Genomic DNA, 26,089 nt, shown 5'->3' with positions numbered 1-26,089 from the left:
AATCTTGGTTGTAGGTTTTTCCCTTTCATCACTTTAAATATGTCCTGCCACTTCTTTCTGGCTTGCAAAGTTTCTGCTGAAAGATCAGCTGTTAACCTTAGGGGGATTCCCTTGTATATTATTTATTGCTTTTCCCTTGCTGCTTTTAATATTTTTTCTTTGTATTTAATTTTTGATAGCTTGATTAATATGTGTCTCGGCATGTTTTTCTTTGGGTTTATCCTGTATGGGACTCTCTCCGCTTCCTGGACTTGATTGACTCTTTCCTTTCCCATGTTAGGGAAGTTTTCAATTATAATCTCTTCAAATATTTTCTTAGACCCTTTCTTTTTCTCTTCTCCTTCTGGGACCCCTATAATTTAAATGTTGTTGTGTTAATGTTGTCCCAGAGGTCACTGAGACTGTCCTCAATTCTTTTCATTCTTTTTTGTTTATTCTGCTCCCTGGCAGTTATTTCCACCATTTTATTCCAGGTCACTTATCTGTTCTTCTGCCTCAGTTATTCTGCTATTGATTCCTCCTAGAGTATTTTTGATTTCAGTTATTGTGCTGTTCATCACTGTCTGTTTGCTCTTTAGTTTTTCTAGATCCTTGTTGAATGTTTCTTGTATTTTCTCCATTCTGTTTCCGAGATTTTGGATCATCTTTACTATCATTACTCTGAATTCTTTTTCAGGTAGGTTGCCTATTTTGTCTTCATTTATTTGGTCTTGTAGATTTTTACATTGCTACTTCATCTGTAACATATTTTTTTCGTTTCATTTTTTTTTTTAATGGGTGGGGCTGTATTCCTGTCTTACTGTTTGTTTGGCCTGAGGCCTCCAACACTTGAGTTTGCAGGTGGTTGGGTAGAGCCAGGTCTTGGTGCTGAGATGAGGACTTCCAGGAAGCCTCACTCTGATTAATATTCCTTGGGTCTGAGGTTATCTGTTAGTCCAGCGGTTTGGACTCAAAACTCCCACCACAGGAACTGGGGCCCGACCTCCCACCTCAGAACCAAGATCCCGCAAGCCATGTGGCATGGCAAAAAAAAAAAAAAAAAAAAAAAAAAGCCACACAATAACAGAATAAAAATCAAAATAAAATTAGAAAGATAAAAAATATATTAGGAGAAATAAAAATATAATTGAAACAACTACAACAAGGTAAAATAAAACAACAGAAAAAAGAAAAAAAATAAAAGGGAGGGGAACAAGCCAAAAGGAGCAGAACAATAACAAAGTATAAAGAATAAAATAAAATTAGAAAAATAAAAGATTTATTAGAATAAATAAAAATATAAATGAATCAACAAGGTAAAACAGAACCCCAATCTAAAAGAGGAAAAAAAAAAAAAAAGCCTTGGTTATGGGAGCAGAGTTTAGGTAGGGGTGGAACTTAGGCAGGGGTGGGGTTTTGGGTCGGGTGGGACCTATGCGGATGGGGGGTGACATTCAAGCATGGGATGGAACCTCCAAAGGAGGGCCTCTTGAATGTGGAGTTCCAGAGTTTGGAGGTAGGGCCCTGAATGAGGGTGTGTGGGTGGGGTTTAGGCCCAGCTCATGGAGGGGGTCTCCAATTGTAGAGGTAGGGTCCTGGGTGGTGGTGTAGGGGCAGGGCTTGGGCTCTGCATGGTAGGAGGGAGGCTCTGAGGGCAGAGGATTAGGCCCAGGAGCCCAAGAGGCTCCCTGGTGCCTAAGTGGAAAGGGAAAGCACTGGCCACATCCCCTTCCATTCCTCCACATCCCCCCCATGGTCTCCCCAAGGGTATCACCCATCCCTGCTGGACCCCTAACCGTGAGTGGGTTCCACTGGGTGTAGGAACTCCTCCCTTCCCCCAGCCGCCCCTCAGGGGTGCCATCCTGGAGGTCCGGCCTTTACTTTTGCTCCCCCTTCCCTCCCTCCCACTCCCTCAGGACCCACGTGCTGGAGGGGACCTTGGTGAGCAGAGGATCAGGCCCGGGATCTCAGCAGCCTTCTGGGGGCCCAAGTGGGCAGGGCAAACCTGGCCAAGCTCCCTTTTGATCCTCTGCCCTCCCAATGTTACCCTAATTTCCCCCTTCGAGTGTGGGATCCCTTCCCCTCCCCCAGCCGCCCCTAAGGGGTGTCAGTCCTGTCCCGCTTCCACTTCTCCTCCCCCCTCACTCCCCCCATGCCCCACATCCTACCTGGTCGCTGGGGGTTCCTCCCATCCCCTTAGCTGTCTGTGGTCCCCCACTGGTGCCTGGTAAGTGCCCTAGTTGTTCAGAGACATGAATTCCATGTCCTCCTAGTCTGCCATCTTGACTCTGCCCCCCGGCAGGCAGATTCGTAACCACTGTACCACCAGGGAAGCCCCTGTTTGTCTATTTAAAATTTAGTCATTCTTTTAGGTTGTGTAGTATCACATTGTATTCCTTTCTATATGAATTTAACATGTATTTATTAAATAACCAGTTGTGGGCCTAGGACTATGCTGGATTCTGAAGGATATTCCTAATGTATTTGTCAGGACTTCTCTGCTTGCAGATGAGAGAAACTAAATTTGAACTGGCGTAAGTGGAAAAGAGAGATTTGTTGTCTGTATAACTAAGGTGTGGCTGAAGTAGGGACTTGATCAGTCTCAGAACTCTGTTAGTCTTTCGTTTCTGCTTTTCTCTGAGTTTGCAACACTAGTTTAAGTAGCATGAATATTTTGGGGGATTTGGGGGCCGTAGAATGACATGATAAATGGAATTTTAAAAAAAGTCTGTCTGGTGGCATTGTGTAGAACTGGGAATGTGGAGACAGGAGGCTAAGGGGTTAGAGACATTTTAGCATAAGGGATTTGGACAACATTGCAAATATAAAGTATCTGAAGACCTTGATAACTGAATGGTTAATCATGATGAAAATGGAGAAATTAGTCAAATTAGTTACGAGGGTGGAATGATGTTTGGTTTATAAGCAAAATCCAATTGCTCCCTTAGGAAATGAAAGCTATTACAGTATAGTCTAAAATTAATAGCATCCACTTCTAATGATGAATTAATTATTCAGGACAGAAAATTCAGTTGAGCATGCAGGACCACAGCTTATTCTGTCCTAATAAACACAGGGTGTTAAGTATTTTTTCCATTGCTGTGTAATAAATAATCCCAATATTAGTGGCTTAAAACAACTGTAAGGATTTTCTTATTATCTCTCATGGTTCTGAGGGTTGATTTGGCTCAGCTTGGCAGGGTTTCTCATGGGGCTGCTGTCATACTATCACTGGGGCTGGTGTTATCTGAAGGCTTCCTTGGGCATATGTCTGGTGATCAACATTAGTTGTTGGCTGGGAGCTCAGCTGACGTTAGCTGGAACACCTACAAGTGGTCTTCCCATGTATCATGGACTTCCACACAGCATGGCAGCTAGGTTCCAAGATCAAGTGTCCCAAGAGACCAAGGCAGAAATAAGTGCCATTTTTATCATATAGTCTTTGAAGTCTTACAGTGTCACTTCCTCTATATTCTGTTGGTAAAGGTCTGTCCAGGTTCAAGGGGAGAGGGCACAGTCCCACCATTTGATGGGAGGAGTGTTACCATCACACTGTAAGAAGAACGTATGGGATGGGATTTGGTGGCCATCTTTAGAGAATTTCATCTGCCACACACCTATAGTAATAACAATTCAAAAATGGAATAATTCCTCTTTCTTCTTTTTTTTTTTTTTTTGGTGTGTCTAAGAATTGACAAGATCATGAAACAGAGTGAGGGCAAAATGAATGGAAAATGGAAATATCACAAGTATGGGTTTGTTATCAATACAACTTAACTTACCAAGTTTGTGATTCTGAACTGACACAGCCTTCTACTTCAGTAATAGAAAAGTAAACTCAGAATCATAGAATTGCTGTAGTGGAGTTGGTCACTAGGGAATATCTAGCACGTTCATATGACTCCAGACAAAACTGAGTTTAACACATTCCAAGGAGACTTTTAAAAATCACCCTGTGCAGAATGTACCCATACAAGGAGACTCTTTTATGGAATTTCTCAGTTGTGTGTTCCAGGTTCTTTAGAGAATTTGGGACCTTTAAAATTTTTTAAATGTTATCAATATTTGTATTTCCCTCATCATAACATCTCATGGTATTGCTGAAACCTAGGTATGAATCTGAAATATGCAAACAAATTCTATCAACCACCATGGACTGAAAAATCTCTCCAAACTAAAATATATTTTTTCATTCTCTTAAATGCTTCTCTTTCCTTTCCAGAAATATCTTACTACTAGATATTCTAAGATCTAATAACTATACAACCACAGCAATAAATGAGGCCAATGACTTGTTTTAAGAGGAGAATCTTATGTTCAAATAAAATTTATTTGCAAAGAAATGGTCAGTCTTTAATATAGAAAAACGATCGGTGCAAAGATGCTCACCTATCCTCTGGATATTAACCTCAATCTGTGTGGGTTTGCCAAGCCAGCCAGCTGCCTCCCCCTTCTACCCTCCTCTCCCTCTCTGTTACTATAAGACTGAGGGCTCCATAGAACTTGGTTCAAAAATCACGGGTTCCTTAGAATTCTGAGCAGATCGGTGAGAATGATTAGGAGGGAGTTTTTGAAGTACTCTCAGCATGACATTACCATAACTGTCATCATCATCATTGTCATCATCTTTAGAAACACTAGAAACCTACATGTTCATAAGCTCCATGCAAGGTCGAATGGAGAGTACGTAGACAATTACTTCATTCTAAGAAAAATAGCCCAGGCTGACAAGGCACAGAAAACGAAGCACAAGATGAAATAATCTCACAAATTCATAATGAATTAATATTTTTTTTTACCCATTCTATCCAAAGTACTTAATTTCCACAGCCAACAGTTCTGAGAGAAGGGAATGGGTCTGGGAGTGACCAGCCTCGAATCTATTTCAAATCCAAGGAGAAAGATGGAAAAGATGGGAGGGGCTGGTTGGGGTCTCCTCTTTGTTAGAAGTCGAACTTCTTTGTCTTAGGCATTGGCTACCTATCCAGGTATAGTGGGGCAGCCCATCACAGAGGCCTGGAAACTTTTGTTTAACCATGGTCTGCCAGCCCCAAATTGTGTTAAAATGCAGATGCTGATTCAGTAGGCCTGGGACAGAGATGACATTCCACATTTCTAACAAGCTCCCAGATGATGTTCACAGACCACACTTGGGGAGAAAGGGTCTAGAGAAACATCCTTATTGTGGTTGAAAGCATGGATTTACCAGTTTACGTCTACCTGGACAGGAAAAGGAATACTTGGGAACTTCTGGCTCATCAATTGGAAACAATGACAAATTCTATCTACTTCTTAACACTTGATGGTAGCTAGACAAGGTTATTTAAGTGCTGGTAAAGAAATGGAAGATATTCTGTATTACATAAATGTGTGTGTTATATACATATAGAACATATATATACACATATACATATGAAGAATATACTACATAATGTTTAATATACCAAAAAACCACACATTTCGGTGTATATATAAAACTTTTTTCAATCAAAAATGTGCTATTTGTACTTTCCTGTTAGACTAATGTAGAACAAGTTTCACATTGGGCTTTGAAAAGAAAGACAATGCAAAATAACTACATCACTTTAGTCCCTTCATTCATTAATCAGACACTGGGTGTCTATTTTATCTCAAGCATTGGAAGCGAAGTAAGATAATGTCCTTACCTTCGGAGAGGGGGATGGTGATTCAGAGTCTAGTGCGAGGCAAATATACATTTCTAAGCATTGTGTTAACTTTTATAAAAGATATCTCCACTGAAGTTCTCTTTCCATATTGAAGGAAGAGTCTTGACTCATTATCAAGTCCGAGAAGACATTTCTGTTTACAAACTTGTTATTGAAACTTTAAACAATTCAGGTACAAAATGAGAAAGAATTCTTGTTCTGGAAAGCATATGGCTCCAACAGATGGCTGTTTTCTTAATGGAGGGGACTGTCTAACAGTGAGAAGAAGTCAGAATTCCTGTTATGTTAAATAGCTTAAGTGACTGAAACGAAACCACCAATTCTTGACAACCTGCCAGATTGACTTGTCTGTGAAAACTGACTTTTGTTGTTTTGAAATGGCGTACTTCTTTCTCTTTATCTGAGGCCCTCTACTCAATATGTGAGTTTGGTCTGTGGCCATTAGCTAAGTTTTCTCTCTCCTTGGTAGGTAATGGCTTCCATGAAAAGTCCTGAAAGCAATTAAGGATCATGTCCACATAATAGCATCTTTCCTCTAAGGAGTTCTGATAAGTTTCAGTCTCTCCCTAATATTCTTAGATCAATAATCAGAAGGTTTATCAAACTCTCCAGGACTGTGGCCAGCACCTACAGAACCTCGATGAGAATTACTTTAAAAATGCAGGCAGTCGAGTTATGGAGACGACATCCCTTCTGCTGAGGTTATGACTCAGGGCTTCATTTCATCCTCTGTTACCCCCTCGGTGGGTCCACAGACTGCGCAAGCCCACGTAGCCATCCTGAATTGCCTCAATTCAGAAATCCTCTTGGATTTGACACCAAGTTGGATAAATAGCAATCTATTCTGTACTCCGGATAACTTGGTTAATGCTCTCCACGGACCAGACATTTCAGGCACTGTTTAGATAGTAAAAAGAGGCAGAGACAAACTAAAGCTCAGTGAAGTTTATAAGGGCCACCAACATAGCAAACCTCTGAGTGGGACAGAGGGGTACACGGAGAGTCTCAGAGAGCAGGTACCTGGCTCCTTGGAGTTTGTTTCTCTGTCCCAAGGATGATCCAGGGAGTCTAATTCATATTCCACCATCTTGTTAACTATAACTGTACTCTTAGTACATGGGGAAGAACTCTCAACACTAGATGTTCTGCCCTGTGAAAGCTGTACCACTTCCCAAAGACTGCTTCAGTGGACTGGTGCTATATTTCTCAGGAAGCTCTAATATTTTTCTAGGGTCAGGATATAAATGAGGAAACAAGTTTGAGAAATGGCTTATCTAGGTGATCTTTCCCACCTGGACTGTCTCACAGAATCAGCACAGGTTTGTAGAGTGCCCATTTGTCTCAAGATTTCATGTTCATTATATCATTTAACCTTGACCATGATACTGTGAAGTAGGAATTTTTGTTCCTGTTTTGTAGTTGAGGAAAGAGGTTAATTTAAACAAAGGAACTTGTCAAAATCAAACAGCTAATTAAGTAATGGGACAGTTTTGACCCAAGGTCCTCAGGCTGCAGTTCTGTTTTCTTAATCACACAGTCTGGTGTTGTTTTTTTTTTTTTTTAATTTTTATTTTATATTGGAGTACAGTTGATGTTGTGTTAGTTTCAGGTGCACAGCAAAGTGATTTAGTCATACATATACATATATCTATTCTTTTTCAGATTCTTTTCCCATATAGAGAGTATTGAATAGAGTTCCCTGTGCTATTCAGTAAGTCCTTGTTGATTATCTATTTTATATAACACAGAGTATGGCTTTGAATGTGGCATCTGACCAGAGAAGCTCTGGGCCCAGTGTAAGAGCCAACACTGGTCTGAGGTGTGGAAATTGACCAGAGCAAGTGTGAGCAGGGCATACATTTCACTGATATGCATCCATTGCCTCTCTACCTTCCGGGGAATCCCTTGTTTGGCTGCTTAGGTTCTGGTTCTTTTTTTTTTTTTTTTTTTTTTTTTTTTGTGCATGTGATTTTTGGAGAAATAGATGGGAAAAATTGGAGGAAACAAATATGGTTAAATAGTTGCTGTGATATGCAGGACTTCAAGAAGCTGGTGATGGGGAGACAAGTGTGTCTTATTATGTGATCATGTTTACCTCTAACTTTGACACTACTTTGAGTATTCTTGGAAGATTTAAAATAATGTACTTTAAAAAAAAATTAGGGACTTGTATTTCTTTGGAATGTGATCATGTACCAAGATTGGCCAGGAGGTGGTCCAGTTATCTCTGGGTTCTAAAGTGAATAAGGAGTCACTGGGGAGGTCCATCCTATCTGTCAATCCACTTCTGACTAATATTTCCTTCAAGGTTTTTTGTGCACCTTGGTTCCAGTGTCTGCTATGAGACATTAAGTAATGTGAGTGTGTGTGTATGTATGTGTGTGTGGTGTGTGCGTGTGCGCTTTCACTGAGGCTCGAATTGACAATAGGTTCACCTTGCTCCACAATTTCTTTAGAAAAAGACATCTTAAAGGAGCTTGTGCCCTATGTTCCAGTCCCATGAGGCCCTGCCTTAGTGAAATAATACCATGAAAGTGGTTGACTTTTCTCCTTAGAAGGCATCATGACAGCAGACTAAGTAAGCAATATTCATATCAAAGAAATCCCCCCAAGGTACCACCTATTTTCAGGTTTCTTACATTAGGTTGGCATCTGTTAATATGCCCAAAAAGTTTGCCTGCACAGATTACAACTGCAGAACCGGCCAAGGATCATGTTCTGTGCAGAACAGGCCACCTGGGAACAGGGACCCAAGACAACAAGGGGAACGAGAGACCTCAGAGGCAGGGCACAGACGGGATGGAAAAACCTTATGGTAACTGCTCCCAAGAAATTACTTGAACATCATATATGAGGCATTTGAATGTCTTCACCAAGGTCGTTAGCTGTGTATGGAGCAAAGGCTTATTTTTAAAGTTTGACGTAGTCCGAGGAATGCTTTGTTCCTAATTTAGAGCACTTGTACTGAGAGCTTCCAAGCCCTCGGCATCTGCTGCCACCCACCACATGTTTTGCAGCAGGCCAAAGTCCACTGTGGTGAAGTCCAAGAGTTCGTCAGCTCCACAGGGAGCCAGCAAAGCCTGGGAGAGAGGTTGTTTGGGGAGATTATTTAGAAAGAAAATGAGTTTTTGGAAAAGACCTCTTGGGTATGAGAGTTTGGATTCTATTTGATTAAGTATTCACTTCTCTCCCCTTTCGGTTGTGGGTAGAGTATTCTTCTCTGCTCTTTTGATTTTGGGGTTGGCCATGGGGTTTGCTTTAGCCCATCAAATGTTAGCAGGTCTAAGGCAGACAGAGGCCTTAACTGAACTTGTGCAGTTCGGCTTGGCTCTTGCACTCTGGTGATCTGCCAGAGAGCGTCTGGGTAGCTGCCTCTCCTACAAAGATCAAATCTGAATTCAGTGCACAGTCTAGTGGACCCACAGCCTAAAGTAGAGCCATCCAGCTGAGCCCAGCCCAGATTTGTGATTGTGGTATTAATGCTTGTTGTTATAAGCTGTTAGGATATTTGTTACATAACATTATGATAGCAATAGCTGACTAATACATGGGGTAAATGATTTTTATGTTTTTTCTGCACCTGAGTGGACATTTATGTAAACTGACATGATAGAGTTAAAACTCCTTTTACACAAGGTATAGAAAGGGAGCTTCGATCTGGAACTATGAGACAAGAAAAAACAGTGGCTTGTGACACAGTGGGCTACGCTCTAACAAAGATGACAGCTGTCCCCAAAGTGAGCCCATAGAGAGCCAGGATTAGCAGATACTGAAAGGTGGCAGCAGAATATTTAAGTTAATTTGGTCCATAAACCTGAAGAATTCATTGAAATTGTCTAGCTCATAGAGGCCACCTTAAAATTGCCTAAAATGTTTTGAATTTAAGTTGAAAATTTTAACTTAGATTTTCAGATTCCTAACGTCTCTTGAAAAAAAAAAAAATCAGAATGTCAGAAAATGGTGAGCTCACATTTTTTCCTGATAATAAATATGGGAGCTGAGTTGTTCCCTCTAGTTGTGCTTTGCAGCTTGCTGAAGTCCCTGCCATGTTCTGTTATTCATTTTCAGCTGTCTCGTGTGAATTGGTTGCTTGTCTTATCCTTAAGCACCAGGAATTGGGAATTGTGACAACTACTAGCTCAACAACCGTCCCCCCAATTTTAAGGAAATCTAGAGGTAAAGAGACACCCAAGTGCTTAGCTCAGAGGCGATGCTCAGTAGGGTAACCATACATCAATTTTGCCCAGGACAGTCCTGGTTGATGCCTATTGTCCTGGGCTAATTTATCAATTTGCATGAAAAATTCTGGAGGTCTATCTGGCAGGTAATACTGGCTTTTAGTACCTCAGGTGCACCACACATGCCTCTCCATTCAGTCTGGGTTTGCTCACAGCATCGTGGTCTTTGGTAGTCAAAATCTTATATGGTGGCTCAGGGTGTCCCAGGGTTACAAGGCAGAAGCTGTATCACCTTGTTTGAATTGGCCTTGGAAGTGATGCATCATTACTACCATCTCATTCTATTGGTCACCATGCCACTCAGATTCAGGGCAGGGGACTTAGATGCTGCCTAGTGCTGAATGACTAGGCATTTAGTGGCAAAGTGAAGACCAGAGCCAAGTCTGTTACTCCACCCAATGTGTATTCTTTCATTCCAAGAAGCCCTATTTGCCTCCATTCTCCATTCCACTTTTTACCTTTCCACCTGTATTATACTATTACATATATTATATTATTAATGTATGAGCACCTATCTATTCTAAGAGAGCTAAGCCATGAATGGTCTTAGGAAAATTGTACAAAATCTTGGAATTATGTGGAAAATCTATTTTTTATGTGTGTATCAGTCAGAGCTCTCTGTTGCACACATAGTTTAAGAATTTATTAAAGGGCTTTAGATAGTTTTCGCTGCATCCCTGAAAGTCTGAGAACCAGGCTTGGAAGCTACAGAGCTAGGAACAACTCCAGCATTATACCGCAGACTGTTCTGGGGAAGAACTACTGCCGCTGCTCCTGGACAGACTCACCACACCTCACCAGCTGCCACGGAGCACAGTGCTAGGACCTCTACCCACTACTGTTTCTGAAAGCTCACAGTCTTTGCCTCTGTCCTAGCCAGAAAGAATCTGTGCTACACCTGCTTCCAAATGTCTTGTGCATTTGTACCTGAAAGGTTGAACCTAGGCCATGTGTCTGTACCATAGTTGCAACTATAGGAAGTGAATTTGTAGCGTCTATTCTAGGGATAAGGTGGAAAAATCTTCAAGCACAAGAACCGTGTTTATAAGGTGCTGAGAAGGCAAAAACACAAAAAAGTCCATCACGTGAATGTGTACATACGTGGGCTTTTCTGAATCAAGGGTTCCTAGTTTTCATCATATCTTCAGAGAGGTTCCTAATCCTTACACATTAAGAATCACTGTTACATGGACTTCCCTTTTATAGACACAGATCTGTGTGTTTGTGTCCATTTGTGTCCATGAATCCATTATGCTTTTCAGAATTGAGGACTGTGAGGTCCAATTTTCTACATCTCTCTACTCCAATAATATAATCAATTAATAAAAGCCAGATGGATAATAAAGTGGTATTTTTGTTCCATTGCTAAATCTGTTTTGTGTCCCGCTTTGGGATGATGGTATAGTATAAAGTTCACTAAAGCCTTGATTAACAAGGATGCTTATTTTAATAGATTTTGTTTGTTTGACTTCTACTTTGAGAATGGAATGGCAAAATCAAAAGAAAACAAAAATTATAGGCAGCTTCCAATAAGGATTTGTTCTAAAAATATACTTTCAAGGGTGGGCGGTGGTGGCTTAGAGTAAGAACACATTCAGCTCAAGTTCCTACAATTTCCAATACTTGATACAAGCAGATTCCTTGGGAACTCGATAAATGCTAAACTATTTTAAGAAAACAACTTTTCTCACTATTTAGGCAAAATATAGAGTAAAGCATTTGGGGGGATTCCACACAATACATAAGATTAGAACTTAAAGGAACATCAAATCTGAGGCATAGAGAGGTTGAAGTGTTTTGTTCAAGATTAATAAGCTTGTGGCAGAGACTGAACTGGAACTGAGGACTTCTTATCCCAATGTGGTGTCCTCTCCTCTAAAACACCTTCAGATGTCTTGTAAAAAAGATTTTGTATCAGTTAGTTACTGCTGTGAAATAAACCACCTAAAAATTTAGCTGCTGAAAATGAAACCATTTATTAATGTTTGCAAATATGCAGGTTGGCTGGGTGGTTCTGCTGCTTTGGGCCAGCTCTGCTACCTCAGCCGGGCTCACTCATGGGTCCATGATCAGCAGCTTGTTGGCTAGATGGCTTAGCTAATCTTGGTCGGGCTCTATCACACACCTGGTGTGATGTAACATCCGGTGCTTCAGCTGGGAAAATGAGGTCAACTATGCTTCATAAGTTTCAATCCTCCAGTAGGCAACACAGACCTGTTCTCATGGTGATCTCAGAGTTCCAAAAGGTAGAGTTTTAGTCTGGGAACTGGATTATGGGAGTCATCTCACTCTACTAGCCAAAGCCCAGATTCAAGTTTGGAGACAAGACGTCACCCCCTTGATGGCAGAATCTACTAAATCACATTACAAAAATATAGAGAGGCTGTAAAGAATTAATGCCATTTTTTTCAATCAATCTGCCACAAGTTAATTAATTCATTCAACCTTTATTGATTGTCTTCCTAGTGCTACAATAAACACTAGAGATACAATAAAGAATAAGAATTAATTTTGTGCTTATTTCTTAGTGAAAAATATCATATAACCAAAACATCTCTTTCCTTAGGTAATCTGGTGATTCAGGATCAGATTTCTTAACACTGTCCTGAAAGTCATTAGTCCTTAAATTTGATATTACACCTTCTATAAAAAAAAAAAAAATCACACAAAAAATTCAGCAGTAATTTAGTGTGCATAAATTAAAATTGGCCTTGGTGAGAATAACTGACTTCTCAGAAGTACATCCAACAGGGAACTGTCAGGCTAGATGAGTTTTTACAGATCTCAGGGAGAAACTGGAGCTCTAAATGCTAAATTTATCTTACAAGGATATCATACGTACATTTGACAATTTGAAGGTTTTTAGATTACAGGGAGAGTTTTTGCCATCTCTACATAATATTTCCCTATCTAATTGCTATTTCAGCTGAGATGTCTAAGGCAGACTGAAGAGTGTCCCCAAGCAATGAAAGAGTCACGTGATTTTTAGACTTTGATTGAGTACTTTGCCAGGTATTGACAGTAATATTTTCATGTTATACAGATGCAGGACCTGGTCTAGTCAGGATCAAAAGTGTTCTTCAGGAAAATAGTTTAAGAATTTCAAAATATACCCAATAGAAACTAAGTAACTGTCCTGCAGAGAATAACTAAAATGCTAGATAAAGTAGAAACCAAAATATTTTCTTAGAGGTAATGAAGAGTTGACAAGGTAATAAGTCATTACTGGGCCAAAATATAAGGGAAAGCTGGAATCCAGGGAAGTAAGCAGAGCACTGAAGCCAGTTTTATCCTGAGAATATTTACCTATTCAGACAAATGTGGACTTCAATTTTGATGGCCTCATTGGATGAGACACATAAAAATTAAAGCCTAAGAGTCCATTCAAATCAGAGAGTCTTAACTGTACACCCTTCACCCACTAGGCTAGTGCCCCAAGGTGTTCAATGTTAGAATAAAGGAGAATCAGACGTAATCCTAACCCTGTATTTATTATAGGGCCTGCAAAAAGTTTCTTTGATTCTTGGCTGGAGGAAAAATAGTCCCAAAGAGATTGTGTCTACAAACTAGCCTTCCAAGAATTTTCATCCTTAAAATAGACCATCACATACATTAATGTTTCAGAAACATTAAAAAAAACACGCAGAAAGTACTTGGGTTGGATACTCCCCTAGACACCACGTAGAAAAAAACACCAATTCTTTCTGTCAGAATGTATCTCCATTTTAGGTCTCAGAGAATGTTCATAAATGACTTTTCAAGGAAAATAAATACTATACAGTAAAAATTAATTAAGCACAGAAGAAGATAAAACATAAGAAAGAACCAGCAAAAACCAACTGGGAAACTGACAGATATAAAACTATTTAATATACCTAAAGGAAAAAAGACAAGTAGAAATAATCTTCAGAGAACAGACACTATGGAAAGTGACCTAACAGTTTTAAAAGAGTACCAAATAAAACATGTAGAAATTTAAAAAAATACAATAACTGAAATAGCAAACAAACTCAATAGATAAGATATCAGTAGTTTAGACACAGCTGAAGAGAGTATCATGAATGGAAAGATGGGTCAGAAGAATCCTGAAGTAGGATTATTAGTTGAAAATGGTAGTTTTCTCAGAGACCACTATAAAATCAATGTTCTGAATGGACAGGGAAAAACTTGGGATGAGCAGAGAGGATTTGGGAGGGCATGAACAGCTGGAATAATTAACTTAAGCCACGTGGTTATCCAATCTCCCTTGGGTTATCTGGGGCTTAGGGAGGTAATAAATAAAGAGCATGGCCTTATATCCCCAGAATTAGAATCTAGCACATAATAAGATAGAATAATTCATATTATTGAACTTTTTTTTCCATGAAAAGAGTACATTCTTTTATTGGTTTTGTTCATACATGTTATTTCAACTTTCTGTAATAAAATACAAAAAATTTGATTCCTTAATCATAAAAACTTGCTTTCACATTATTTACATGTTGCCAAAGTCTACAGCCATTGGAATAGAAAAGGCAGAGTGTGGCATCCAGCATATTCAGGTGAAAATTCAGGTATGCCCAGGTCTGGGGCTGCCCTTTGCTGCAGGTAACTGGGGACTTAGGGTAGCAACTCTTGGAGGATAAAAAGGTATTAAATGTCATTTTGATGCTGAAGACCCTCTGTCCCCGTCCGGGTGAGTGTGCATACACATGCATGTGTGTAGCACTCTCATGATAAAAGAGAAGTAAACCTTTCCTTTTTAACTGTATTGGGGTACAGACACACAATATGATTCATTTTGAGGAAGTAGCCTTAAAGATATACTTATTTGGGCACAATTATGACCAAGAAACCTGGGCTTCTAACCCAATTGAACCTGGGGCAGAACCAGTGCCTGGAACATAGTAGGTGTCTATTGAATTGTATTGACTGAATGTATTACTGGAAAAATGTTGATATTGGACTAGCTACAGTCTCTCCCAGTGTAAGAATAATTCTATTTTTGCCCGCTTCACTTATGAGCCTTTTGGGAGCTGAATTGGGCAACACTAGAGCATTCAGGAAGGCGAGAATGATTTACATTGGAAAGGTTAAAGGATTACTCAGAAGGTTAAAGAAAATAGAATAAATCCAAAGATGAAGTTTGGGGGGAGAGAAAGCAAGAGCTCACACAGACTGGTGTTTGAAGGAGATTTGGGGGGAAGCTCCTTTTTTTTTTGAAATTTAAATTGATTGATTTACCACACAGCCCGTCTTGTGGGATCTTAGTTTCCTGACCAGGGATTGAACCCTGGCCACGGCAGTGAAAGCACTAGGTCCTGACCACTGGACCACCAGGGAACTAGCAAAGCTCCTTTATATATGACAATCACATACAGAGAAACAAGAAGAAATGGGAAAAGCAATTTTAAGAGACTTTGTAGTATGCTATGAATCAAATCTTATTTTGGTACATTTTATAGACATTTCAGAACAAATTTATTTTCTTTTCAACTATTTTTTGGGTCTTGGACTGGTGTTACTTTGAATACTGTGCTCTCTGGAGACTGGGCTTTCTGATGATTTTAAATAAATGAAATGTACAACCCTAGGTTCTTATGAAGCAGATACTTCTTTGAAATAAAAAAAGAAAGGAAATTATGATACTTTATTGGTTCTAAGATGCACTTTTACTTTTTAAAAAATTGTTTAAAATTGTTTTAAAAATTGAAGTCTAATTGATTTACAGTATTATATTGATTTCAGGTATGCAGCATAGTGATTTGGTATTTTTACAGATTATACTCCATGAAAAGTTATTACAAAGTAATGGCTATAATTCTCTGTGCTATACAATAGATCCTTGTTGCTTATCTATTTTTATACATAGTAGTTTGTATTTCCAAGTCCCATACCCCTATCTTGCCCTTCCTAACTTTCCTTGCCCCACTGGCAACCACTAGTTTGGTTTCTATATCTGTGAGTCTGTTTATGTTTTGCTATATATATTTGTTTGTTTTATTTTTTAGATTCCACAAATAAGTGATATCATAGAGTATTTGTCTTTCTCTGTCTGACTTATTTCACTAAGTATGTTATTCTCTAGGTCCATCCACATTGCTGCAAATGGCAGAATTTCATTCTTTTGATGGCTGAGTAATATGCCACATCTTCTTTATCCATTCATCTGTTGATAGACACTTAGGTTGTTTCCATATCTTGGCTACTGTAAATAATGATGTTATGAACATTAGGGTGCATGTATTTTTTTGAATTAGTGTTTTCTTTGTTTCTGGATATATACCCAGGAATAAGATTGCTGGATCATATGGTAGTTCTATTTTTGTTTTTTTGAGGAACGTCCTTACTGCTTTCCATTCCCACCAAGAGCATACAAGGCTTCCCTTTTCTCCACATCCTTGCCAACATTTGTTATTTGTAGATATTTTGATGATAACCATTCTGACAGGTGTGAGGTGATATCTCATAGTTTTGATTTACATTTCTCTGATGAAATGTTAATGAGTGTAACATTCTCTCCTTGTATTGATACTTTTGTCATTATATAATGTGCTTCTTTGTCTTTTGTTAGACCCTCTGTTGTAAAGTCTATTTTGTCTGATATGAATATTGCTACCCCTGCTTTCTTGTCAATTCCATTTGCATGATGTATCTTTTTCCATCCCCTCACTTTCAGTCTCTTTGTGTTTTTAGCCCTGAAGTGAGTCTCCTATGGGCAGCATAGAGATAAGTCTCTTTTTTTTTCTTTTTTTTAATCCAATAAGCCAGTCTATGTCTTTTGATTGGAGCATTTATTTCATTGACATTTAAAGTAATTATTGATAGGTATGTACTTACTGCCATTTTATTACTTTTTTTCCCATTGCTTTTTGTACTTCTTCTCTGTTCATTTCTTTTTCTTTTTGTTTCCTCCCCTGTGGTTTGATGATTTTCTTTAGTAGTATGCTTGGATACACTTTTACTTTTAACCTTTCTGAAATTGGGATGTGCCTTTATGTTTGATGAAGAGTCAGGGTTTAATTGGCAAGATCTTTTCTTTGTTATTGATATATTTATTATTGACACATTAAGCTTCTTGATAACATAAGTCTGATAGCATGTTATGTAATTCACTTCAATTCTTAAAGGCTATGTGGCAAATATTTCCATGGCAATATCCCATGCCACTTGTCCTTAATAAATTTCCTTCCATAAAATGTCACTGAATCCCAGTGAATTCAACCCACATTTATGAGACTTATTTTGCAGCTTGTTTTTAAAAGGAAGAGTGAAATCTGGGAAAATAAACAAATATTCAACATTTAGTTAAAAAAAAAAAAAAAAGCAGACAAGTGACTTTCTGACTTCACATAGAAAATAACCAGCACTGTTTTCCAAATAACCTCCAGCTCTTCAGTGGCCCAGGGAAGAATGAAAACTGAGAGAGGCTTTTTAGACTAAGCTTTGGGGTAGACAGATACAAAAGGGACTGGAGGACAAAAATCAAGAAAGGGGACCCAGATTTTAAAATAAGTATCCACCCAATTAAAAATGCACGAAGGATTTGAATAGGCATTTCTCCAGAGAAGATATGCATATGGCCAAGTCACATAACATCATTAGTCATTAGGAAAATGCAAATCAAAACTGCAGTGAAATACTCTTCATATCCACTAGGATGGCAATAATCAAAAAGGCAGAAAACAACAAGTGTTGGCAAGGATGTGGAAAGATTGGAATCCTCATATATTGCTGGGGATGTAAAATGGTGCACTGTAAAATGGAAAACTGTCTGGCAGCTCCAAAAAATTGAACAGAGTTACCATTTGAACTAGCAGTTCCACTCCTAGGTATATACCCAAGAGAACTGAAAACATATTTCCATGCAAAAACTTATACATGAGTGTTTATAGCACCATTATTTATAATAGTCAGATAGTGGAAACAAACCAAATGTCCATCAAGTGATGAATGAAGAAATACAATGTCTACACAATAGTGTATTATTCAACTATTAAAAGGAATGAAGCACTGATCCATGTTGAAAACTGAACCTTAAAATTTTTATGCTAAATGAGAGAATCCAGACACAAAAGACCCCATATTGTATAAATCTAATCATTTAAAATGTCCAGCATAGACAAATCCTCAGAGACAGAAGATAGATTAGTGGTTTCCAGGGACTAAGGAGAAGAAATGGGGGAAAAGGAGGAATGGGAAGTGACTGTGGATGAGTATGGTGTTTCTTTTTGGGGAGATGAAAATGTTCTGGAATTAAAAGTGGTGATTGATGAGCAACTTTTGACTATACTAAAAACCATTGAAATGTGTACTTTAAGAAGGTGAACTTTATGTATGTGAATTATAGCTTAATAAAACTGTAATTAAAAATATATGCAGAAGGGTCAAAGAAACAAATGAACAGTGCAGGGACTCCAGGGGGCAAAGAATGGCTCCTGAGTTCTCGCTTGTGGGCAGAAAGAGGCTGTTGGTATGCCTGGAATCCAAGGTGAGCCTAGCTTTCTCCATCTGTGATCCAGAATCTACTATTTGGTGATTGACCTAATTTCATCTGTCATAAGCAGTTTTGTGCTTTGGGGTTGGTGCCATAAGTAAAAGTCAAAGAACATGGCTCTGTGTGGTCTAGCCCTATTATCAGGGTGCTGCTGACTCATGAGGTGCCTAAACAACACTGTAGCTTTGAGTTAATGACATTTATTATTCACATATCAATTGTTATTTTTTTCTACCTTAGTACTAATAACTGGATGGGTAAACAAATTTATTCACTGTAAATGCAGTATTTATTGAGAGATTTCACTATGGTGGGTTTGGGGATTCAGTAGTGAATGAGACATGACCCTTGACATCAAAGGTGTCAATGGAGGATGTATTTAAGTAAGAGGGACAGTACGTTGCAGTTGGTATGTACTCTATAAGTGAAAGAATGTACATGGTGTTGATGGATTAATTGTATTAGTAGCCACCCTGTGTCCACATCATTTTCCCTATAACACCATAGTATCCTTTTAATCTTGATCAGAGCTGGTCTTGTCTCTTATATTCACCAATAGAATGTGGTGGAAGTAATGGTGTATTAGTTCTGAGTTTAAACTTCGAGAGGCCTTGAACGCTTTTGCTTGTTCTCCAGATCCTGCCTTGGACATGTGAAAAACCCATGGCTAGCCTGCCAAAGAGTGGAAAAAGCACATGGAGAAGAGCCAGATCAGCTCAGTTGTTCCAGTCAAGGCCCCAGACATGTAAAAGAACCCAGGCAGGATCAGCCACCAGCCAACTCCTAGCTGACTACAGATGTACAGATGAGCCCAGATGAGATCAGCCTGTCCCAGCCCAGATCAGCAGAGCCTGGCACTTATCTGTAGACTCACAATCAATGGAACATGGTTGTTTACAACACCAAGTGTTGGTGGTGTTTGTTATGCAGCAAGAAATAACTGATGTAGGATGCAATGGGAGCACAGATGATGGGGAGTTTGGGTAGATCAAAGAAGTCTTCCTAGAGGAAGTGACATTTAGTCTATAAACCTAAAGATGAATAAGAGACAAGGAAAAGAGAGAACCTGATTGTGTGTATAAGTGTGTTTTCAGGAGTGGTTCAAGGGAAAGAGGAACAGAAAGGGTCTAAGTAGTTGAGGGAATAGTATTTAAAAAGCCCAGGAGGTGAGATGGTCCATAAGGCAGGAGTGGAGAGTTATGTATGAACCAAATCATGTAAGATCTCAAACAATTATTAAGGGATTTAGACTTTATCCTGAGGACCGCTGGGGTCCATTAAAGGCTTTTAATTCCATTTTTGCTCTTGTATGATCAGTCTTGCTCCAGTATGGAGAAATGGTTACATGATTTAGGACTTGAAGCATGGAAACCGTTTAGAACCTTGGTAGGTGGTGGGGGGGGATGGTGGCTGAACTTGGGTATTAGCAGAGAGGATAGAAAGTGAATGAAGCTGGGGGCTATTCCACAGGGTCAGAATTGACCCAGGTTGGTGAATTATTGTAAAGGGGATGATGCAGAGCCAGCTGTCAGGGATGATGCCCACCTTTTGGCTTGGGCAACTGAATTGATATTGGTTTTATTCACTGATGAAGAAAACAAAGGATGTGGAGCAGGTTTGAGTGCAAGGAAATTCAGTTTGGTGTATACTGTATGTGGCAGATTACATTTTCCAAAGATGCCTATATATTCATGTACTTCAGTGTGAGCCACACTGCTCCCAAAGCGATATGGGGTCTGTATTTGTTCCCTCCCCTTGAATCTGGGAAGGGGCTTGTGACAACACCAATGAATGGGGTCCAGCAGAGTGATAGTATGCAATGTAGAGGTTCAGTCATAAAAATTTTGATCCAGTTTCTGCCTGGCTCTCACTTGGGAAGCTCGTACTTGGAGTCCAGCCACCATGTTGTGAGAAAGCCCAGGCCATGTGGAGAGGACACATGTTGTGGTCCAGCCCGGAGCCCCAGCTAGTCTCTCAGTGATGTATCATCAACCACCAGATATGAAAGTAAATTAGTCTTTGGAAACTTCCAGCTCCCAGCCTTCTAATCTTCCAGCCGAAGCCTCAGACATCATGGCGTAGAGACACGGCATCTCTGCTCTGCCCTGTCTGAATTCTTGACCCATAAAAACTATGAGAGATTAAGAAATAATTCTTATTGCTTTAATCCACTAGGCTTTGGAGTAATGTGTAACATAGTCATAACTAACTAACATATTGCATTTGGAGACACCCTCATAACTCAAATGTATATTTCTTTTTCAAAAATCAGTGTGGCAGACTCTTTTTTTATCTGTTGTATAAGGAAACTTGCATCAAATACTCTGTCAGTTCTTGTCACATCCACTATTTGTCAAAAAACTTTTGACAATTTTGCCTTCCTTAGCTTTGGTCAAGGAAGGAGGGGAGGAAGGGAGGATCCTGAATATGGGAGCAATGGGCAAGTTTAACGCCATTCCCGGAAGGAGGTGGTGGACTGACGGAATGATGACAACTGTGCCCTCCGACACAAGTACTGCAGCCTCCTGATTTCCTGCACAGGCACTGATGTGCCCCATCAGGGTGGGCATTACTTCCCTAAAAATTGGCATCAGTGCTGCTCCCACCTTCCTGCCCGTCAGAAGAAGTTTGGCCCCAACACCACGAAATAACAGCTGGGTTGTGTTAAGAAATTTTTATTGTTTCCTTTGGATTTGTGATGAAAGCACATAAAATTACAAGTGGAAGAAACATCATGCCACAAAATTGCATAGAATTATTACAAAAATGTGAATTACGCATTTTAAATAATTTGAGATAAAAGAACCAAAATATGTACATTTTAAGAGCATCAAATACTTTGTCCTATCTTTTTTTCTTCTGAAAAGGCAAAAGTCACAATGTCCAATCCATCACAAACAATATTTATACAGTGCACAAGCACAACATTAAATTCAAAGTAATGCAAGCAATGGCCCTTTCTTTCGAAATTATTTAATGACAGCTTATCTATCATAGGAGTATTAATTAATGTATGGTGATATTGAAATGGTAAAATGAACTGTTAAAAACCAAAAACACATGGCATGTCATTAGAACTTTGAAAATTCTCAGTACATGGCCAAAACCACGCAATTCTCAGTAGTGTAAGGGTATCATAGGGGCATAGTCTAATTTAATACACAGCTCTACTCTCTATTATAGGAAAAACCACAGTACAGAATTTCACACATTCAACAAAGAACAAGGCAAATACAGAAAGGCACAAAACTGCACATCATATAGACCCTTTTTCTTTATCTTAGTCTATTTCAAGTAATATTAATATTATTAAATGATAGTATCACTGTAGTAACTTCAATGATGCAAGATGGACAGTGTTAAACGCTACCCCCACAACTGCAAAAAGTGTCATTGTACAGATATAAAAATGTGATTACAGGAAATGGCCAAATACAAACATATTGCAAAATGACTAGAGTCACTAAGATAATGAAATCCAACTACCAAAACAGTTTTGTGTAAGTCAAGGTTATTCAACTTTAGTCTATCTCTGGACTAAAATGTGATACAATGTTCTGTAATAATCACCATTGCGTTTGGTTATTAATGCTATTATTAGTTCATTCTTCTGCAATTTTAGCCAGTCTGTAATTTTGTTTATAAAAATGCAGCATTCTATTTTGACCATTCTTGCTTCCTTATGATTAATGCCTTTCTTTCAAAGTGCAAAAGTAGAATGATTTACAAAAGATTTCTCATTCAGTGGAATTTAAGTTTTATTAAGTGTCTAATTAACACCCTAAATCCTTTAGATCAAAATATAATCATCTCCAAAGGGGATGGGATTTTTTTTCCCCTTGTGTCTCCCTAGATGTGTTTTTTAATCAAACACTCCTTCCTAATGTTTGAACTAAGCCCTCATTTTGATTAAAACTTAATTGTGATCCCTAGTTATTGCTTAAAGTTAAATAGAATAATTTCCATAAAAATATTAAATTCTTAAAACACAATTTTCAGGACACAACTGGTTTTTGCATTTTAAAATGTTTTGCTAAGCTACAATCAGACAGGTTAAAAGTAAAATAAAACTGCACATCTTGCTTCAGGGCTTTAACTTCAATGTTCTTTGTGTTACTCTCTAAGTTATATTTTCCTCTATATAATTATTCTCTCTTACTTAAGACCTTTCAATAATGTTTTTAATCAGTTTTACCATAATATAATTTGTTTTTCCTATGCCACTTAACATAGGAACTTAACAAAAAGACAGTTAAGTGAATTAAATGTACATAGTAAATATATAATGAAAGATTTTTTTATGTGAGAAATAAATTGAAATCTGTCAGATTTAAAAATTATGGAAGATACTAATACATTTCCATATTGCTGTCCTATATATTTTTGTATATTCTGACCATTAAAACAAGCTTAAAATACTTAAAATCCAGTTTTTGATCTTACAAAATATACATCAAAGTCATATTCTAAGTTCTCAATCTACCTCAACTTGCATCAAAGGCTCCATCAATTGTTTCTTAGAATTTTAATGTAATGTAATATCCACATAATGTAGATATTTGACCATTTTCTTCTCTATCGTTGAATTTGGTTTTACGTCTTGTGGAAGAGATCTGGGTTATTGCCAATTAAGAAACTCATATCCACACTCATATGAATGTGTATGTGTGTATGTGTATGTGGTGTATATGTATGTACTTATATGGCTGAGTGCGTACATATATACATGGAGATAACATATACCATTTATATGTGGGTCTGTGTAGTCTCTAGATAAATATTTAATCTTTATTTCTATATTAAAAATAAATGAACCATAAAGAAAGTCAGACAGCAAAATAACTGCTGGAACCTATTCACTCTGATTGAATCTCTGCTCATCATACATCGGCTCAACTATTTTTATTCAATTAAAAAGATCTTTGTAGTTGTTTAATGATTTTAGGCCAATGACCAATGAAAACCCAGACTTCGAGTGCAAATAGTCGACTCAGATAACACACTGCCTGGAAGTGCATGGCCAACTTGCTCACGCAGCCAAATGTACAAGCCATGTTGCCAAGTCTGGGGATGGCTTCACTGGACAAGGACACAATCAAGGCAGAAAACCAGCTTATTTGAGTCACTATGGTATCCAATAAAGCCATGTCAGCAACAAATACACTGATGCCTCTATGATAAATAAATTAGCAAATTGCAAGCCGCCAGTGCTTGCAAAGCAAAGGATGAAACAATTTAATATGCATGTTAACTCGATATGGTAGTTGAGGGGCAGTTAGGAAAAAAAATGCTCAAAGTTGGCTGTTCAATAGTGTTAAATAGTGCTATGCATTTCTCAACTATTTCTATTACTTTGACATACTTTACACCAGAGCTTCAACTAAAAACATGAGCTTGCTTTTCTTCAAAGAAGACACTGTCCTTCATTAAACGTTCCATGGAGCCTGGAAGTTGCCTGCTTTGAATTTATTACTGGAAAGAAAACCAAAATCCCATCACATACATGCACTCTTCACTAGTAGACCTGCAGTAGTTTCCACATAACACATGGAGCCTGGGTATGGGGAAGCTGCATGGATCCTTCTGGAACTCTCCCTCCAGTGTGGATTTTAATCTAAGGGATGCTTCTCAGGAAGATGTTCCTGGGCAGTGATCTTTGTAAGAAGAGAGAGTCCGATGGAGCTGGAGTGGCCATGCGTGTTCTGAAGGCCAGGCAGAAACAATCACAGGGGAGTATCAAATTCTTTTCCTGGGTTTTCTCCTTCCAGCTTCTCACTGGAAGGAGGCTTGTGGTTCAGTTTTCCAGGGTCTGAGGTCAGCAGGGGAGGGGCAGAGCTGTGATTGCTGTCTTCACTGATCTTCCCTTTCATGGCTTCCTGCACGAATTCCAAAATCTCCAGGGGCAGCCTTTTGAACTTGTCTTGGTACTCCTGCTCTAGCTCCACCTGCAGCTGGGAGACAGCAAGAAAGAGGATGATTTTATGTCATTTAGGTTTCTATAACCACCCATGTAGAAACTCCTTGAAAGAGATGTACAAAGAGGGGAGGAATCAATTAATTTTAATATCATGATGTAAAACTGAGGTTAGTTGGACATGTCATTTGTCCACAGCTAAAAGTCAAGTTCAGGTTATATGTGGCATAATAAAGCTAAAGACCTGATGATAATATAAATAAATACACACGCACACATGCAGAGGTGGGTCTGTTGAAAAAGTTTACAGAAGTAATATGCAGCGATGTGAAGTTCTTAAGCGTAGAGATTGGCAACTACCAATAGCTGAGTATGTCAAGGTCAGCCATGAATCAGGCTGGTAGAGCCACAAAGTCAATTGGAGTGGACAGACAGTCAAGGTGTGGGCTTTATGAAGTGCAGCCTCACCCAGAGGCTGTTTCTAACCAGGAGCTAAATGCATTTTACAAACTGAGCATACTCATATAGCCAACCTGAACTTCTATCTTCACTTCTTTTATCACCTGTTTATTCTGATTCCTTTTTTTCTTTCTAATTTTTATTTGCTTCATAAACTGTTTTACCTACCTTTTAAACTGCTTTTAAATTTATCTGTTTAATGCTCTGGAGAATTTTCAGACTTTTAAAAGTCACAGAACCCTTTCTTCAAATGCAGACTTATGGTGGCCTCAGCCATAAAACAAGTAAAAGCTGGGCATCTGGTAGAAGTGGGGTGAGGGGCGGTGGGTGCTGCCTGCTAGGACGCTCTGCTGCTCAGAGCCCAAATGAAACCCAGAATTTTGAATAAAATTCTCTTTGCTTATTGAATGATAAGCAGGGAGCTTAATCTTAGAAACAGCATGAGAGACTAAATGCTTTTCCTAAACGCCCAAGATCTTGCATTTCTCAGCAGCTCCCGGGTGATGCTGATGTGGCTGGTCTACTTTGGACACACTGACGATCTTCCTGTCCTGGTTCTACTCTGAGCTCCCAATTCTACTTTTGGTCTCGATCCTGGCTGTATGTCCTCTATCTGCAGCTTCAGTGCAGTCTGACCCCTGACCATCTGGGATGAAGACAGTCCTCAGGTCATCTGCCCTGCAGTGTCCTGACCCCCCTTTCTTCAGTGCCAACAGCTTGAGAACATCCCCTTTAGTTCAATTCCTTTTTGTTCTCGCTTCTATGCCAGAGAAGTTTTGCCAAAATTAGTACAGATCAGTAATCCCTTATTATTATGTATTAAATATTATGTATTAACTTTGCCAAACTTAATAGAGATCAGTAATTCCTTATCTGCAATTCTAAAATCCCCCAAATTCTGAAATTGAGAAGCTTTTTATAAATTTGCAACAAAATCATTGACTTTAATTGATATAATGCTATTTATAATCCTTATTTAATCCCACTTCTGTGAATGCCCATACATGGTACTGTAGACATATTAATTTGTTTGATTATGAGGGTGACCTGGGCCCCTTGGGATATAATGCTTATGGTATATGCATCATATTCCTTTTCTAAAATCAGAAAAATTATGAATTCTGAAAAACAAGAGGCCCCAAGAGTCTCAAATAATGGATTGTGGATCTGTTTGAATGAGCTTTTTTTTTCCACATCAAAAAGTGCCTGATAAAAATGGCTTGGCCTGAGTATTGAAAGTCCCCTATTCTCCCCAAATATCAAATATTGGGTATTTATGAATATGTTGTGCTGGCATGTGAATTCCAATAAACCAAGAAGGAAACACTCTATGAGA

General features: G+C 38.8%; 1 protein-coding gene across 5 annotated transcripts in view; it reads right to left on the bottom strand.

Moving 5' to 3' along the window:
• Nucleotides 1-21,039: 21,039 nt before the first annotated feature.
• PLCB1 (phospholipase C beta 1) overlaps nt 21,040-26,089 on the bottom strand; it is a 690,420-nt gene continuing 685,370 nt past the window's right edge. For 4 of the 5 annotated variants that reach the window (XM_082358993.1, XM_082358994.1, XM_082358997.1 and 1 more), the window contains one exon: nt 21,040-24,331. In XM_082358993.1, the coding sequence (XP_082215119.1) occupies nt 24,104-24,331 (228 nt within the window). In that variant the 3' untranslated portion in view covers nt 21,040-24,103. The remainder of the gene's footprint in view (nt 24,332-26,089) is intronic. The other variant, XM_082358995.1, reaches the window with a different exon arrangement.

The sequence above is a fragment of the Balaenoptera borealis genome (assembly GCF_965194805.1).
Source record: "Balaenoptera borealis genome assembly, chromosome: 16".
Taxonomy (NCBI): Eukaryota; Metazoa; Chordata; class Mammalia; order Artiodactyla; family Balaenopteridae; genus Balaenoptera; species Balaenoptera borealis.
This window is presented reverse-complemented; position numbering and strand designations above follow the sequence as displayed.